The 17,938-nt window shown below is 39.8% G+C and overlaps 1 protein-coding gene across 4 annotated transcripts in view; it reads left to right on the top strand.

Annotated features, from left to right (window-relative positions):
- Positions 1-549: 549 nt before the first annotated feature.
- SS18 (SS18 subunit of BAF chromatin remodeling complex) overlaps positions 550-17,938 on the top strand; it is a 48,962-nt gene continuing 31,573 nt past the window's right edge. The window contains exons 1-3 of one of the 4 annotated variants that reach the window (XM_052787472.1): positions 550-774; positions 4,017-4,093; positions 5,402-5,486. In XM_052787472.1, the coding sequence (XP_052643432.1) occupies positions 706-774; positions 4,017-4,093; positions 5,402-5,486 (231 nt within the window). In that variant the 5' untranslated portion in view covers positions 550-705. Of the gene's footprint in view, positions 775-1,261; positions 2,064-4,016; positions 4,094-5,401; positions 5,487-17,938 lie in introns of those variants that run through there. The other 3 variants (XM_052787475.1, XM_052787474.1, XM_052787473.1) reach the window with 3 other exon arrangements.

The raw sequence follows: 17,938 nt of genomic DNA, 5'->3' as shown, positions 1-17,938 counted from the left end.
CGGCACCTCCCCCGGCGGTTAGCACCGGGCCCGCGACTGCCAACCCCCCTCGCGGGCGGGCCCGACGGTGCCACGCCGAAACCACGGCGGCCTCGCCAGCGGAGCGCAGGGCCGGCTGCCGTCGCCTCCTCTCGGCGCCTCCCTGAGGTGCCTGCCGCCCCGCCCCGCCCCGCGCGGCCGCCAGAGCGGGCTGCCCGGGTGCAACCAACTGTCGCGGCGGGTAGAGGGGGGAGGAGAGCACGCCGTTCGGCACAGCCGGAGCGCGTCCCCTGTAACATGCGCACCACAGCGCTCCCATCCCCCCCGCCGGCCGTACCACTTCGCTGCCTGTCCGGCGCTGAGGCGCGTTGGGCAGGAACGTACCAACGCCGCGGAGGGAAAGGGGTAGCCAGGAAGGTCGCGTGAGAAGGGGAGGTCATGTTCAAGCGGCGCAGCGCCGACTTTCGGTCCCCTCGTTTTGGCCGAGCGGCGCGGGGCGGCCGCGGCCTCACGCGGCTCCCCCTCGCAGCGGGAGAGGGGGAGGAGCAGCCGGTCCTCCTTAACCCTTCCCCGGCGGGACGGGGATGGGCCGTCCCGCTGGGCAGCCGCCCCCGCCCCCCCGCGCGCAGCGTTCTTCCCGCATCGCTGCCGCCTCCCGCCGTTGGCTGGTTCCGCGGGGCGCGTGAGCTGGGCGGGGGGGGCGGACCCTCCCGGTAGCGGCCCGACATGTCGGTGGCGTTCGCGGCCCCGAGGCAGCGGGGGAAGGGTGAGATCACGCCGGCCGCCATCCAGAAGGTGAAGGGCGAGGGGCCAGGAGGGGCCGGGCCCGGGCCCGGCGCCGGGGGCTGCAGCTGCTTCCTGCCGCCGGGCCGCGCGGGGAAGGGGGTGGCGGCGCCCCGGAGCGCCCAGGCCCCGGCGGGGGGGGCGGCGGCCGGGCCGCGCTGGCGGCGCTCGGGGCATGGCCCGGCGGGGGCGGTGGTGGTGGTGGTGGTGGGCAGGGCGCTGCCTCTCTGCACTTGGGTAGTTCTTCGGGGGTCCCGGCGCCGGGGGGAGGTGCCGAGCGGGCGGGCCGCGCCGTCTGCGGCGGGGCGCGGAAGCCGCGCGGGTGTGGAGGGGTGGGGGGGCGGCCGATGGCCCTGGGTCTCCCGCCCCACTCCCTCCGTTAACTGCCCCCAGCTCTCCCGAGGCCGCGGGCCTGAGTTAACGCGTAAGGACTCGGCCTGGCTCCGCGGGGAGGCGGCGGAGTCGAGCAAGTCCTTCCTGCGAGGGGTGCCTGTGAGTCGGACTTGAGTCGGGTCGTTCCTAAACCCTGCCTGGCTTTGGGCTCTGCCTCCGCGGGGCAAGCGGCGGCTGCAGCTCCCAAACTTGGTCGGCCTAGTAGTAAGGCTCCCCCCATAAACCTTAAGTGTTATTAAAGAAGAACATTATGGTCGGAGCCAATGACAGCGACTCCGCCCGACTCCATTTAAGCTTTCGTGGGAGGGAGCAAGTTAACTCGCTGAAGCAATTGAAGAAAAGCGTGTCTAGGGTTTGTAATAATCTGTATCGGCAGAAGCAAAGGAGCATGTTCAAGTTCACTGGTAACTTGGTGGTGTTTAGAGACTTAACTGAAGACTCGCGCTGTTATTAGTGTAAATAGCCATGAATCAAACAGATTTCAGATTACTACAAGCTCCTTGTGTAGGAGTCTTTCGGGTAGATATAGCTAAGCTCTGATTTAGTAAAGAATGAGAGCATCAATAAGATAGGTGTTGTAGGGATCAGGACCTCAAAGAGGACCCTCGAGTTATAGTGGAGATCTCCAGGGTACTGTAGCAGAAGTCAGTGCTTGGGAAGTGTAAATGAAAAATACATACCCACTGGGTGAAAAGCTGCCTCAAGGTAGTCAGTAGCAACTTCAGCGTGCTTATGGATGGCGCACACAATTAAGTTTTTCTTGTGCTGTAGTCAAACCATTAATTTGATGGTGGTGCCCTGGCAAAACCCTAGTATAGTTAAAGCTGAAGAATCTTTGTAATGTACATAAGCTGTCAGAAGCCCTGGAGGTGTCTTCATCCAGCTGGAAACTAAATTCTCTTTTGATGGTAGGTGTTTATAACTCTTTCAAAGAACTATTTCAATTTTCTATCAACAACTGCTCAATCAAACTTGTATAAAACAGTGCCTGCAGCCCTATCTCGGCTACAGTTGTATTCTTTCTTGTTTGCTTTCCTCTTAGCCCTAGCATTCCTTTCCTCTCGTCCCCCTGCACTCCCCCCCCCCCCCCCGCCCACAACCCCCCCCCAGGTCCAGCTTACATGGCATCAGTGAAGAATGCAGCCATCTAACTGGCAGTCTCAAGGTCTACCTGTCTGCTAAGCCTTAAGTATCTGCTGCCTTGCTCTGGAAGGTGGGAGACATTCTGAGGAGAGCCTTGATTCAAGGCTTCCTTTGCAAGTGCTCTGTTAGACTTTGGTATGAAAGGTATTAGCTTCTTTTTCCTTATTTTTTCTGGTGAAAATAGCCACTCTGTTTCTTATAGAAATTGATGTTAGTACCTGTGAAATGCATTTGCATGGCAGTGTGTTTGTGATCCTCTTCAGAGAGTGCAACTACAGTTCTGCCTAGTTTCTGAGGCTCAGATGGTAACTCAAAATACTACAGTTCTGTCTGTGTTTAGTGCTTAATGACAGTGTTTCCAGATCCAGCAGTTTCAGGCAAAATAATTGCCCAGGGATTGTTCTAGTCCGTTCTGGAGAATTACTGGTTTGAATTTAGGAAGACTCGGCTGGTTGGCTCATTCTTACGTGGATATAAGTCCTGAGCAGACTGCATGAGGTTTCTGACCTTGTACCCTTTTCATAGTAGAGATGGATTAGTTGGAAGAAAAAAAAGTGTAGGTACTTATTTCCTATCCCCCCCCCATAGTATTTGTTTCGGTTGGATTCCTAGGGAAATAAAGGTGATGTAATAACACTGTGCTTTCCTTGTAGAGGCATGAGCCTTCTGACTAGTCTCAACCATGTCTGGAAGAAGGAAAGAGTCTTGCAGATGGTTAAGATCCTATTAGTTTTGTGAAATTCAGCAGCTGGGTAGAGTAAAGGGATCTAAACTACCTTTCCACTAAGAGGAAGCAAAGGGAGAAACCAATGCAAAATTTTCCACTTGGCAGTAAACTTTCCATTTAGTTCAGTTGACTTGGGTAACTTGGCTGGTAGCTCAGATAGCCGTGGTTCTGCTGACTCTTGTCTGATCAGAGTGTGAGAGAGTGGTTAAAAAGACATGACTGTAGGAACGTGAAGCTCTAGGAAACCAGGCTATATTTTTTTCCTATTTATGGAGCTTGGAACACCTTGAATTCGTGAGCTTTTTGTAGAAAGTCAGGAGGTCTGAAATTTCCCATGATATTAGAACTACCTTTTTTTTTTTTCTTTTTCTTTTTTGTCAGAAAATTAATTCATATAAGTTCATATTCCCGGACACTTCTGAAGTATTATAGAACTATTGTGCCCATTATACAGAATATTTATAAAGTGCAGTTTAATTAGAGATCCTTCATATAAATATGGCCAAGCTTTCCAGTGCATTTCCTTGAAAGAAGTCTGTTTGGTAGGCTTATTTTCTATCAATAACAATTTCAATGCCTTTCATAATTAAATTTATGAACAGTTGCAGGCATTAGAAGGAGAAGGGAAACTCGGGGCTTAAATTTTTAAGTACGTTTCTTGGTAGAGATCAAATGAAGAAATGCAAAACTTTGAAGACTTCCGAAGAACTTGGTGCAGAACAAGCATAGGTGTTTGAATGGGAAGCTTCACAAATGTAGCTATAATAGTGATATGAAACCCTTAAACTAAAAGCTGTAAAACTAATTGGAGGGGGAAAATGGGAGCAAAAGAGTGTTCTATAAATAATTGGTTAAAGTAGAACTTTCTGGAATACTACTTTCTCCGTTGTTTTTAAAACCTCTGAGAAGAGGAGCAAGACTCAAACTTATCTTTGGTTTCTTTCCACAAAGAACGTGAAACTTACTCCGAATTTCTTCTTTATCGTTTCAGATGTTGGATGAAAATAATCATCTTATTCAGTGTATAATGGACTATCAGAACAAAGGAAAGACGTCTGAATGCTCACAGTAAGACATTAATCCAAATCTACTGTGGACTGGGTGAATTTCCATCTAGATCACCATTCTTAATTTGTTTAGCTCACCCTGTGGGAAAACTGTGCTGTGAAGAACAGAAAAGTATTGCTACAGATACTACACTTAAAATTTATGGGGTTTTGATTTGCCATATGACTATCACTTCTGTCAGTGAAATGTTGCAACTTGCCTGCTGCAAGTTGATGTCATGATGATGACACTCATGAAAATGGGGACTGTATAACCAAGACCTTTTTCCTCTGCATCATAATTACACTTTGGGAAAGAGGTATCTTTCTTCTTAAACCTTTCAATCTTGTAGGAATGGACCTTTCTTCTTCCTGACAGCATGCTTGAAAACTACCTGCTTACCACTTGCCCAAGATCAAACAGGCTTGTCTTAAAAGTTTGGCTTGCCAGAATATCCCATGTGGACTTGCTGTCTAGTGGGGTCTCTGGAGAGTGGTCTGAGAGAACTGTGGAAGGAGTGAATTATTAAGGAATATTATTTTCCCATTACTCTTTTCTGGCATGGGATGATCATGGCACCTTTGTAATTGGACAAACACAGAGTCATGTGACAGATGGGGCATCACAGTATGGCTTGAGTCCCTTACTGAGAACTGGTAGTCTGGGAGTAGAAGGGGGGTCATAAATAGTAGATATTTTTGCTTTAAGGGAATGCTTTTATTGTAGCATAGTTACTGTATTAAGCTGTTTACAAGCCTATAGTTATGTATTTGTAATCTGTTCCTGCTTTCAAGGTTATTTTTGTGACTGTGAGCTAGATGTTGAGACTGGAATGTGTTTCTGTAGCAGAAAAAATCATTCCATAGCAATCTTCCAAAGTTAAGGGTCGTGATGAAATGTTTGCACTGTTCTTGGTCACAATTCACATAAATCTATGGTATCTTGTATCTGGGAGCATAATAGAAGGAGCTTTCTTTCCCTAGTGTTTGTGATGAAAATTACACCAAACAGCCACACACGCTCTATATGTCTCCTGGTGACTGGGACAGAAAATGAAATAGGTGAGAACAGTGTCACCCAGCTTTAGATTTTTCATAGCAAGACAAAAGTTGTAGAGAAGATAAAAGCACAGATTTGATGGGGACATTGGCAAAGATTGGGTAATAGGTAAGTGTGAGGGAAAAGGCTTAGGATTCCTAATAATGATACTCTTGTAAGTCTCTTGAATCTTGTTTTACATAGGTAACTTTCCTTACATGTGTAGAATTAAAGTAAATTCTGATGTTATTTGTGACTTAAGATCTGTTTTGCTTTTGTTTATTTTGATAGATACCAGCAGATGCTGCATACAAACTTGGTTTACCTAGCCACTATAGCTGACTCCAACCAGAACATGCAGTCTCTACTACCAGCAGTAAGTACAAAATAGTGTAAAAGTAGGGAATAGATTTCATTTGGGTTACTGGAGGATAAAAAAAACAAAACCAAAGAGAAGTGTTTGAGGTAATGACCAAACATTTAGCCTCTGATTTACTGTACAGTGAATATATGATGCAGTGTCTCTTCATGCTCTATTTGGAATAATCTTACTGCTTAGGTCTTGCTCAAAACCTGACTTGTTTAACTGAAGACTCTTGTTCTGAATTAAATGCGCAGTGCACAGATTATTTGGCCTGCCTCGTAGTCTTAGATTTCTTTTTTTTCTCAACTGAGAACTCTAGTGGTGTCGCTCCTACAGCGGTACTGTTTTTTTTTCTCTTACATTAGAGAAATGTGGTGGTGGGGATGGTATTTTGCTGGAATATCATCCATTGTTTTGCCTCAGTGGAATGAGGTTGGGTAGATCTTTGTCTGCTTTTCTGTACTCTAGGTGAGTCTCTTAAATTCTTTGCCTCTCTCCTGTATCAGAAAGCAACCTTTTTTTAAGGTGGATAATGATAGTATGCAAGAAGTACGGTCACACAGGCTTAACTTGAAACACCACGTTGCTTTAAAAATGAAGCATTTATTGGATAATACTTGCATCTTTTTTTTTTTTTTTAATCTGGAGTTTTCTGAATCTGTGTTCCTGAACTCTTTATTTTATAAGATACCTCAAATTTTTCCCCCGTTCTGTTACAGAGCAGTAAGGAAGGACACAACAAACATGAAAATAGCTTTCTATCTGTTTGCTTTTTGTGTTAATTGGAAAGCTTGGAGAGTTCTTTGTGAGTAACACAAGGAAGTTCTTTATTTTTTGGTAATGAGACTTTTCTTGAATTAATATAGTCTTGATTCATTTCTGTAATATGAAGCTAAAAAGGATGTCTGTAAAACAGCCATTCCTAGATACTAGCTTTCACCAACTGAAATTGAATTACTTTTCCTTTGGTCTCTGGAGAAGTGTTCTCCAATCATTGCTACTAGTGAAGCGTCCTTTCAAGTTGGTACCTAGAGGACTATAGAAACAGTGCTTCATTATGTCCAACCTGTTGTGCCTGTAGAGGCTTCTCTTTTCATAAATCCATGCTTGTAGTTGAGGGGGAGGGAAAGAAACCTTTAAGAGGGCACTGTGTATTACTCAGCTAATATGTTTTTGGAGGCTTAATTCATATCCTGGTTCTGATGACAACTGGAAATGAATTTGACCTTATCCTAGTCCCTGGTGAACAGCCCTGTTCTTAAAGTTGAATGTGATGACATTCTCTTCTTAAAAGAAAATGGAGATAGGGCCAGGAAAGACTTTTGCAGATCAGGACGGAAGTGCATTTCTGATCTTGAATGTAAGGAATATTTGACAGTAGTGAGAAAATAGTGTAGTGTGTTTTTGTTGGGGGTGGGGGGAGGAGTCTCCTTTGGACAACTGAGGGGGGAATAAAAAGCTAGCTTCTTGTTTTTTCTGTCAAACTAAAATACAAAATGAAATTTAGATGTTCGGTCTTACCTAAGTGTAAACGATCTGACCTACCAAGACAAATCTTTGAAGATTTGCCTGAAATGTGGTAACATAATAGGATAAAGTGACTTTTTATAGGGGTTTTTAGAGAAATATTCTTTAAATTCTTTCTGTCTTCCCAACAAATTTTAACCAGAAGAATTTGGGAACATGTGAGCTACTGCTTTTTTCAATGCAAGATAAACTACGTCAGACTCTTTTTCCTTTATTGGCTTTCTGTTTAAGAACTGATGAGGCTCAAGTTGACTTGGAAGTATTATGTTTCTATTCACCGTGCTTCTGTGTCAGCTGTTGAACAGTCTTACTAAATTCAAGGGTTGTGGGTGGCAACAGTTAAATATGGAGCAAGATACTGTGTGTGTAAACATCTACTGTTTTTAATAGTAAAATACATCAACCTTGTGATACTACCATTGCAGTAGTTCCCCACGTAACTTAGGAAGGCTTGATTCTGGATAGCTTCTGAAGTTGTATTTCATCTGATCTATTCCTATCTGGAAGATTGTTCCCCTAGTAAACTATGCTTTCTTTTTTGTTTAAATTTTATTGTTTTTGTTTTAATTGGGTAAATACACTCTCAAGAAATTTCAAAACTTAACTATTACTTTTTATAAAATGCTTTATGTGATAAAATGAGGTTGAAAAGAGAATACTGCTAAGATAGCATTCACACTGAACAAAAGAGCTAAGTGATCAGGTTCATTGAAGTTTTTAATGTAAGCTAAAATGACTTTGAACTTGATGATAACTTCGTTGTATCCTCTCACGATGCTCCTTAGACTTAATGCTTCGTGTTGTTGGGAAGAATGCTTGTAGTCAGCTTCTGTGCCTCTGTCCGCATCTTTTAGAATGCACTATTCTAATCAAATGACTGTACATCCTTTCTGAAAGTGTGGTGTTGCCTGTAGAGAACAAGATAAATCTTAGACTAAACAAAAGTATAGCGAACCAACTGTGTTGTGCAGAGAAATGCTTCTATAAAGGAGGCCTGGAAGTGAGGAAAAGGTGAAACAGGTGAAGCAAGCATTGCAAGGCATGATTGAAGGGAACTGGAAAGACTTTGAAACTCCAGTGTCATAAGAAAGCTCCTGTTGTCTTTGTATGCATGATAAATTTAGAGTATTAAATTATGACTTCTGGGGTAAGAGACCTTCCTTCACATCAGAAGACAAAAGAAGTGTGAGGTTAATCTCCTTCAGTCAACCAGTCTTTTCTCAGCCGTGTGAACAGCAGCATTATTAAGGGCAGGGCTATTTTGGAGTGTCTTCCCACCTGGACCAGAGTGGTGGCTAAGTCCACGCGTGAAGTTGATGCAACTTTTTGCTGTCTCTTTCTGAGTTGTGGCAGGTATTTTCTTTCTTGGACAGCAGTCGGAAGTCTGTTTACCACCACCATATGAGATAAGCTAGCTTCCCAAAAAGGGCTTGAACAGTGAGGAATGCAACACTGCTGTGTTCTTTTGATTTTCATTGGTGCTACTTTTGAGGGAGGCAACAGCAAAGTATTAGTTTCCTTGATCTGTAGGGAGCAAAGATGCAATTAAAGTTTGTTGCTGCGACTTTCAAGAGAACCTCCAAAGAATAGTAGTGAAGTATTGTGTGCGTGTGTTTCTGAATACATTAGGTCTCAAACTGCAGAACAGGCAGGCATCTTATCCTCTCTGACTTTTATTTATTTTTTGTTTTCTTGATAGAGAGTGTTTTAGTGGCATTAAAAAGTCATTGCAAACTGTTGAAAAAAACCCACAGAACAACAAACCACCCCAAACTTTTCCACTTGGACATTTTCCCTCCCCCATATGTCTTCATTTTGCCAAATATTTATAAGAATACAACCCATGACTGTCACTATCGGAAAAAGTACAGGGGAATTTTTGTCCTGCACTCCAGCCTTTTCACTTTGGCATTAGTTTTGCAACAGGCAAATATTGAGGTTTGCAGGAATTATTTGATTGAGAACATTTGTTTTGTTCTTTTAAACACAGAAAAAATTATTTTATTTTTCAGAGTTTTTTTTACATAATGCTACTTGCCTTCTGTCAGCATGCAAAGCACTTGATTTCAGTGTGTATTTCAAGAAGGTGATGAAAATAAATGCTTATGATTATTACTCGATTCTATAAGGTACCAGTTTTCTTTGTATTGAAAGTGCCAGTTTCTTCCAGTAGCAAGCTAAACTCTGTATGTGAAGGGCTTCCAAGAAAACTCGTTGTCTGAATTGTAGGAAAATGTGCACGTCGCATTAAATTGTTTTTCTTAATTTCATAATATTGAAAAGGTTATTAATAAACTTAGTAATAAAAAAGGAATTTTTTTTCTTGCTTGAAATACTTCTCTCAAATCTAATGCTTTTTGTAGGACTTGTAAAATCCCTTAATGTATGCTGTTTCCAAACTTGTCACACAGATTAGGACGGAAGTCCATGCCATTTCAGTTACAAAACACTAATTTATAAAATGGTTATTGCTTTTTACAAACACTCAACATCAACAAACACTGAAATGATAGTTACTTCCAAAGAAACTGCTTCAAGAGGTAGAACCATTAAACTTCATTATTAGCACCTAACTAAAACTTTTCTTCAAGTTCCTTGTTGGAAGATGGGGGTTTTTTGTTGTTTGTTTCGTGGTGTGTGGTTTTTTTGGTTTGTGTTTTTTTTAAAAGCTGTGGAGTTCGGGTGGCTAAATAGGAGTCTTCAATATAAGAATGGTTTCACTCAATTGGTGGAAAGTCTCATATGATCTTAAATGCACTTTAGTATTTTTCAAAGAGGCAATGTTCAATCTGTGGCTTTAATGTACTTGTGATTAGTTTGTTGAAACAATTCAGAGTCTTAGGAACCCAACAGTGCACTCTGCTTTTTTTAGTAGCTTTCATTTTGAACGTAAAAGTTGTCTAAAATACATGTGTTAATTGAATTATCTTGATACTGTTTTTCTTGAGAAAAGCAAGATGGCATCCAGAAAAGAAAAATACGGCTCAGTTTTAACAGCTTAAAATTTGCAGATAAAACTCCAGTTACTGAAGATGAGAGGAATCCTAAATTAATAAAATTCTTGTCCAGTTATGTACCAAATGCCTGGGAGAGTCTGATATCTGTGGTAATATAGCAGAAAGTCTGTTCTTGGTATCTGCATTCCTGCTGATCACAGCTGGCATCGGTCTTTAAACCTCTGGCTTAATTCTGTATATATTGAATGTTAGTGTGTTGGCTGAATTAGTTTTAAAGCAGATACACTATACTGCTTTGTTTATTCTGCATTAGCCTTTCATAACACAAGTCCATGCCAAATTCAAGTTCCACTGTTTGTAAACTGAATTAATAGAGAACAGAGCAAAAGAAAAGGTAGCATGTTTCCTGTCAAGAGGCAAGTGAGCTGTTAGTCAGAAGTGGAGCTTGGATTTTGAAGAATAATTGCTCTGATTAAATGTTTGTTAAACAGTTTTCAAAAATCATAATAATTTCTGAAGACTTTTTAAAAGAGAAACATTAGGTGGCAGATTTTTTGAGAAAGGGAGGAAATATGTTGCATTCGTACCTACCATATTATGCAAGTACACTCCAAGGAACTTTCCTGCTGCTCTTCAAATGAGAGGCAAGTAGAGCCACTGTGGTTGGGATGGGTAAAAGAAATTAAGCTTCGCATTCCTGTACTGTTACTAGAAACTGTGAAGCTAGTGCAAATCCATAATTGATAAAAGCTAATCTATTTGTGCTTGCATCCTTCTTGAAGAACATAATTTTTTAAATTATTCCTTCCTCCATCCCTTTGTACTCTACATTTTTGTTTGCTCTGTTGGTTTTGCATAGCAAAAAATACTTCCTGTGTTTTGTGAGCAAGAAACACATGAGGTAAGCCTCCTTTGGTAATAGTGTCTAGCCCCCAGTTAGTTAGGCTTTGTCACTAAAGAATGGAAATGTGGGACATTTAGATTCATGCTGTAGTACCACAGTACTCTTAAGAATTAAGCGTTACCACTATGTAACTCAGCACTTTAAACAAAATGGTAAAAAGACTTTTCCTGAAGTTGTACAGTATTACGGGTCTGTTACAGATGTAATTTAGTCCATTATTGCTGTCAGTAGCCTAGTTCTTGGGTATGACTGCAATAACCAGTCATAAAAGCAATGCATTATGATCTAGCTGTATAAGTGCTTACAGAGAGGTCTAGTGTGTCTGTATCACTTAATTGTCTTTGCTCCAAGGCCAGCAAGTGATCATCTGTATCCATTTTCTTCCTTTGAGGCTTTGCATGCTATTTGACTTCTGACCTCTCAGTGAATACTCTGATTGCCTACATGTTCATTGTATGTAAAAATGTGGTTGTGGGATACTAACCAAAAGAGAACTAGTTTTACAAATAGCTACTCAGATTTTTTTTTTTTTCTTTTTTTGTTGGGTGGAGCATGAAAGAACAAATCCATCACTTATACTAGGAAACTGAAAAACTACTCACCGTAAAATTGTCAGTAGTACAAGCTTTTTAGAAGACTTACAGGCAAAACAACCAAATTTACTATGATTTAAGTTTTGTGGGTTGTTTCTCCCCTAGCCTGTTTGTTGAATCTCTGTAACACCACCAGTCCTTGTGTTGATGTGCATCTTTTGGGGCTAATAGTGTCATCCTGCTTTAGCAAAAGAGAATTGGGTATGCCGCATTTTAAAAAGAATTTTCGGATTGTGAATCCTCAGTTTATCTGTGTACGCCATGGTGTTGTAGTAAAAATTGCTTTTCCAGGTTGTTTGTTTTGCTCCAGAGAAGCTTTTAAATGTTGGAAAGAAGTTTGGGTGTTGTTTGATGAGATTTCCTTTTGATAGTGATGGTTTTGCTGACATAACCAGAACTGTAGTCTCATCAGCTGCAGATCTGCTGTGTGATGTTTTAAAGTTGTTGTATGATGAACCAATCTGGAGTATCAGTCCAGATTAATTAGGTGGAAAGGGGGATATTTTCATTCTGGATTAGTTCAGATTAACCACAGGGCTATGTTAATAATGGCTGTGTTGGCACAACTGAAAGGGTACTACTGGGAAATGGAGAGCTGCCGGAGGGAGCTTCTTAAGCCAGCAATTTCACTAAAAATAAAAAAATCAGAATATGGGAATTTAAGTTGTTAGCAAGGAGTGAATTCATAGACCACTAGTGTACTCCAAGAGGATCACTAACTTCTGTAAGCTACTTTGTGTGTATTGCTAATCAGGTGTGTCCACATGGGGAGCTAGTGCACTGTACACAAAAACCTACTTACATTGCCTGCTAACTTCTGTGGCTGATTTAGGAATCAGTAAAAATAGCAGCCAATTTGAATTGGGAGTATGCTCTAAAGTGTAATTCATTCATACTTGAATATGTGATTTGCCTCTCTGTAGTACAGCATCTGCACAATAAATACCTATTTCAACCCTAGGCAGTTTGCTCAGAGCTGTACCAGGCGGTCTGGTAACATAGATGCCAAGTCCTTTAGCCTGTATGGTTTTGCTGTTTCCCAACAAAATGCTCTGAGGGTTCTGCAGGATTCTTTCTGCTTTAATTGAGTTTATATAAGGCCTTCTAGCTGGAATAGAGATGGAATTTTTCTCTTAGGTTGCTAAATGCAAGCAAAACCTGTAAATATTGGACCAGACATTAAACCACCTTAAAAGCCAAAGATGCAGGAGGTAAACAGCTGTAGAACAGAAAGCTCCTGCTTTTGAGGACAGATATGAACTGTGTTTTATGGGGGAATTATAGAGTACCTCTGAAGTCATCTAGTTTCTGTAGCTCAGTGCTCCCCAAGTTAACGCCCACAATTAACTTACTCGTAGTCACTTAAAATAAAACCATCTGAATTCATACCAGATTATTCAACTTTTGATTTAAATAATTTGTAGTTATATAAAGAGTTAAGAATTTTGTGTGATTATTTTTTAAGTATCAGAAGAACTATTGCTATGTGGACATTAAGTATTTTAAGGTTAAATTTTCGGGTTGTTAAAATGGTGCAAAAGAATATTTGTACAGTGAAATATTTTTATACAGTGATATATGCAATTTGAAACAACTAAAGATTCCAATTTCCTTTTTGAACAAAGCTTTTAAGTATTACATTGTGCACTATTTTAACATTTTGTTTGAATATTAACTCAGAGTTTCTCTGATTTTTTAAGATACTGATCTAAATCAAGATTTAGAAACCGGTTGTCATTGTAAATTTAGAATTCCTTACTGCTAGTGTCACAGCTGGTACTCCCAACAGTGAAAGCACAAATTGTATTTGTAATTAACTTCACTATTTAGACATGATTGTAAATGCTTTTCATGTAGAAACCCTCCCTACTCCTGAATATTACACTTGCTGAGAATTGATACAGGTTCTTTCATTTTTTTCAATTGAGATACTCTCAGTACTAGAATACCCTGCACCTTGTTGAAGAAGAGTTGTAACCCAATTAAATAAATTTAGCCCCTTTCAAATCTCAAAAATTATTCCTTTATGATCTTATTTCCCAGTCTGACACCTCAGTAAGTACTCTGCAGGTGACATCACCACTGATCAACAGAGTACTGTTCTCTGAGACTGGGACAGCTGCTGTGATACTAGCAATGTGATACTAGCAGGGCAGGGTACCTCCTGGGATGGGATATTTTGCTTTGCAGAAAATGGTATTTGAGAACTGAAAACAAAGATGATTGATTAAATCCTGAGTTAGAGCTTCTCTTGGAAAGATCAGAAGGCTTTTATGTTTGTGTTCCATGTAGCTTTTAATTTTTATTCTGAAACAATTTCAAGAAAATTGTATTTTTGATGGTGCACTTTAAATATCTATTGCTATTTGTATTGATTAACAGTACCGTGTTTTAATGTGCTTAACAGCATTTCCTGTCTTTTACATTTTATTGATAACTGAGTTGGTATTCCACCTCAGTTTTTATAACAATAAATGTTCCATAAACAAATCTTTCAACCTGCTATTGATGGTAAGAAAAATCTGATATGGCAGAGAAGAGATGATAGATGAAAGTTCCAGGTGTACAATTCCACCATGGCAGCTTTTATTGTTTGCTGTCTTGCATGTGATCTAATTTATTATTTAAGAGAAAATAGTCTAAAAAAAAAAAAAAGCAGTTTGGTTATTGTTTTAAGTGTATGCTTTCAAATAACTTTTGGGTTTAGTAGGATTTTGTTTGCTGAAAGTTGTCAGTTAAAATCTCATGGGTTTTATTCTTGTCTCTTTTTTTGGTTACAACTGCAGGTCAGTTCCAATTTTTTTCCAGTTCAGATTTCCAAAGTTGGACAAAACAGCTTATAATTTTTTTTTTCATGCTCTGATAAATTTTAAATGCTCATAGCAGCTATAAATTGTAATCTGTGTTTTTGGGGAAGTAAGCCAAAAATCAGTGTTTAGCAAGTGAAGCTATGTCCAACATCTTGCATCTAATTCTTCAATTTACTTTTTACTGATAGTAAAATATTTAACATTTTCTACTTCATAATTGGAATAAAATTGGCAGTGATTTTAATTTCCATTCCTTTCTGTCACTCATCCAGCAGAAGTAGGAGAGTAGCCTTGCCTTTGGTTCTGTTAACCTAACTACATTTGGATGCAATTTCACCCTTCATACCTAGACTGAATGGGTAGGGTTCATGTTGGGTAACTTTCCTTTCATAAAGGGTGGCGGGGGGGTTCTTTTTATTTTTTCTTTTCTTAGTATTTGGCTTTTGAGTACTTTCTGGTCATTTTGTATTTTTATCATGCATAGTGCATGTTACTGGGGTTAGTAAATTTCCTTAACTTCTGTAAAGAACAAAAAAGGTTAAATGACACAGGTTTTGTGGGGTTTTGGTGTTGAGTTTTTGGTTTGGGTGTTTTTTATTTCTTTTTTTAAATTAAAGCTGATTTAAAAGAAGTTTATCACCCATAAAAGCCTGGATCAACTCTTGATAGAAATAGGGAAGTTGCCATTTTAAAACAATTTTTTCTTGTTTTCTTCTGTCTGTGGCCAGTAGAAAAATAATCTGGAGGAATTTCACTGGGAAATAATTTTATCTGCAGGAGGCATTTCTTTTTAATTAACTCTCAGGTAGTGATTGGTTTATGATCCTGACATGAAGGCCTGTAACACACTTTTAAAATATCCTATATAATATACTGTATAACATAACTGTTTCAATTGCATGTATGTATGTGTAATTATCTCTGAATCTTATTTAAACTTTGTTCAGTGTCTTGTGTTGATTAATTACTCAGGTTTATGTGATTTATGTGGTGTCTTGTATGTTTAATGTTATTCCTCAATTTATTGACTATTCTCCTGGGGTTTTCTTTGTTGTTAAAGCATAAATTGGATGATCTACTTTTTGTATATATCGCACATTAAATTGTATTTCTGTCATAGCCTCTTATGTTTGTTTCCTTTTGATGGGGGGGGGGGGAATCTGTCCTTTTTGACTTGGTTCAGGTGATAACATTCAAAGTCTTTGATCACTAGTTGCCTGTCTTTCGGAATCCTTCTGCTTTTGCAGTATCTTTTTGTGATTGCTTTCCTCAAAGCGAACATACATCATGATCACAAATACCATGGCATTTTTTCCTTGCATATTGTACCTCACTTTTGATATATCAAGTACTGCAGACAGTAAACACAGGTATTATGAACAGTTTTTATGGATTTTTTTTTTATTATTTTTTCACACCAAACTCTCTGGGTAGTGCTCAGTTTTTTTGTTGTTTGGTTTTTTTCTTTTTTTTTCTGGACTAGTTACAATAGGAGTTTCTTTTTTCTGAAGAAAGAGTGGTTCAAAATTCAGTGTAATTGCTGTATATTTATTCATGTTGAATTTCATGTAGCACCATTCTGCTTATTCTTTCTTCCACAGTTTTCAGTAATTAATGTTGCAAAATCTTCAGATGTTGACATATACTAACATATTTTCAGGTGACCTCTCTGTGTTCCTGTATTCTTTGAACTTCATGTAAGATTATTTCTTTCCTTTGGGCAGTTTCTGATCAGTGAAAGTGCGTACCCCTGGGCAACATACTTTTCCAAAAAGCTGTGTCAAAAAACTTGCATTAAGAAGTATCTGTTAAATATGCAGCTAAGTGGTTTAATTTATATTTTTGAAAATTTCTAATAGATTAGAAAGATACGACTTCCCTCTATTGACGCTTTACTAACCCATCTTTATTTTCGTCATCCTTGGAGTTTTATAATACTCTAATTATTTTCATCAATTTACTTGTAGCTTGGGGAACAAGACTCACAGACTTACAATTCCTAGAATTGGTCCTACTACTTTTTTATAACAAGAGGTACAGCGTTCGCCTACCTTCTAGTCATCTTATGGGGTAGTTTATTTTAATGGAAGATTGCATTTTTTAGCAGCCTGGACCTTTTTCTTGCATTATTTTCAAGATCTGAAATGGGTTCACCCAGGTCTTTGGGCTGTGTCCATATTCAGAAGCTCCTCTTGCTAAATTATTTTCTGGTAGTATCTTTTTGGGTGTTTTTAATAACTCCCTCAGTTCTCAGTTCCCTGTGGTTTGTGAAGTCTCTTGCAGGTTTTTGTATCTAATGGGATTTTTAAAATCCTCAATACTTTTTTTTTCACTGTCCTTGAATTTTTGTGCCCTCAACACTGTTGTTTGATCACTGCAGTGTTTGTCTTAGTGTTAAACAATAGTTGTTTTGAAAACTTCGAGAATAAATTTCAGAGTTGGAATATAGTTTTGTCTCAAATAACCTTTGGAGGTTTTTTTGTCCCTCTTTCCATGCATAAGGGCATGCCTGTGTTTGTGCAATAACACCTGCAGGATAGCTAAAACCTAGGTGTGATCTAATGGTTTTTAGTACTTTATAGTATTTTTCATTATCAGCATGTTGTGTGAGCGTTGGATTTACTAATCATTTATACTTGGAATCTAAGAAGTTCATTTTAATTCTGAAGACATTTCAGCTTGAATGGTTTTTGGCTTTGCTCTCTGGTGACGTGGGGGGGTTGTTAGGCTCTGAGCTCTAGCTGCTTGTGTGGAGGTACCAAGTGTGTTGGTTTTGCTAGTATTCCAAAACATACTTTCTAAATAAAAATTTTAAAATATTCTCTTTGTATTCTTTTTTGTTTGTTTCTCTGTATATCAGGTTTACATAATATCTGTTAGATGCAAAAGTAGGATGATAGTGAGCTTTTGAAAGTGAAGGGAGGGAAGGCTTAACTGAAGCAGCCTTACTTTTGTTGCTGACTAGTGGAGGAAGATGGAGCAAAATGGAGCAGCATTTCACTCCCACTGTTCAGATTAGAGCTGCCTTTCACTTTTACCTTTTCTACCTTCTGCCAGTTCTGCTATAGGGTGGGGGAAAAACTTGCTTATAAAAGGTCATTCTCTTAATTGTGGAGGAATGAAAGGAATTCAATAAGAGAAGTCATCTACTTGCTTGCATTTTCTTTCCTTCATCTCCTTCCTTCCTCCTGCTGAAAAAAAGCCTTTCACTAATTTCTGGAGGAATTTTAAAAAATATTGCAGGGAAAATAATACCTGCTTGAGGTATTTGAGGAAATGTTGAGAAAATAAATTAATACCGTTACCCCCTTCCCCTGGGAAGTGAATACATCTGTGTGTGTGTCTGTATTACCCAGATATTGCCATCTCCAAGGCCAAAAAGGGGTCCTGCCTTACACTCATTTGGAAAGCGTTACTCTTTTCCACTGTATTACATCTTGTCTTTATGAATGTCCTGATGAATAGGTGTAGGTATAAGGGGGGCTGGGCGAGATGGGTAGTTAGGCATCACCTCCTTGGTTCTTTCTATGAAGAGAAATGTTGAAAAATACAGAAACGTTTGTCTCGCAGGAAGGGTTTTGCATGAATAGTTACGGCCTTTTAGAGAGGGTCCTCAGAAGCCAGAGATCCAGGGATTTGCTCTCTCAGAGCTGATTTTCATTCCCCTGAAAGC

Source organism: Harpia harpyja, chromosome 5 (genome assembly GCF_026419915.1).
Source record: "Harpia harpyja isolate bHarHar1 chromosome 5, bHarHar1 primary haplotype, whole genome shotgun sequence".
NCBI classification, from domain to species: Eukaryota; Metazoa; Chordata; class Aves; order Accipitriformes; family Accipitridae; genus Harpia; species Harpia harpyja.
The sequence above is the reverse complement of the archived record's forward strand: the minus strand, read 5'-3'. Positions and strand labels throughout refer to the sequence as shown.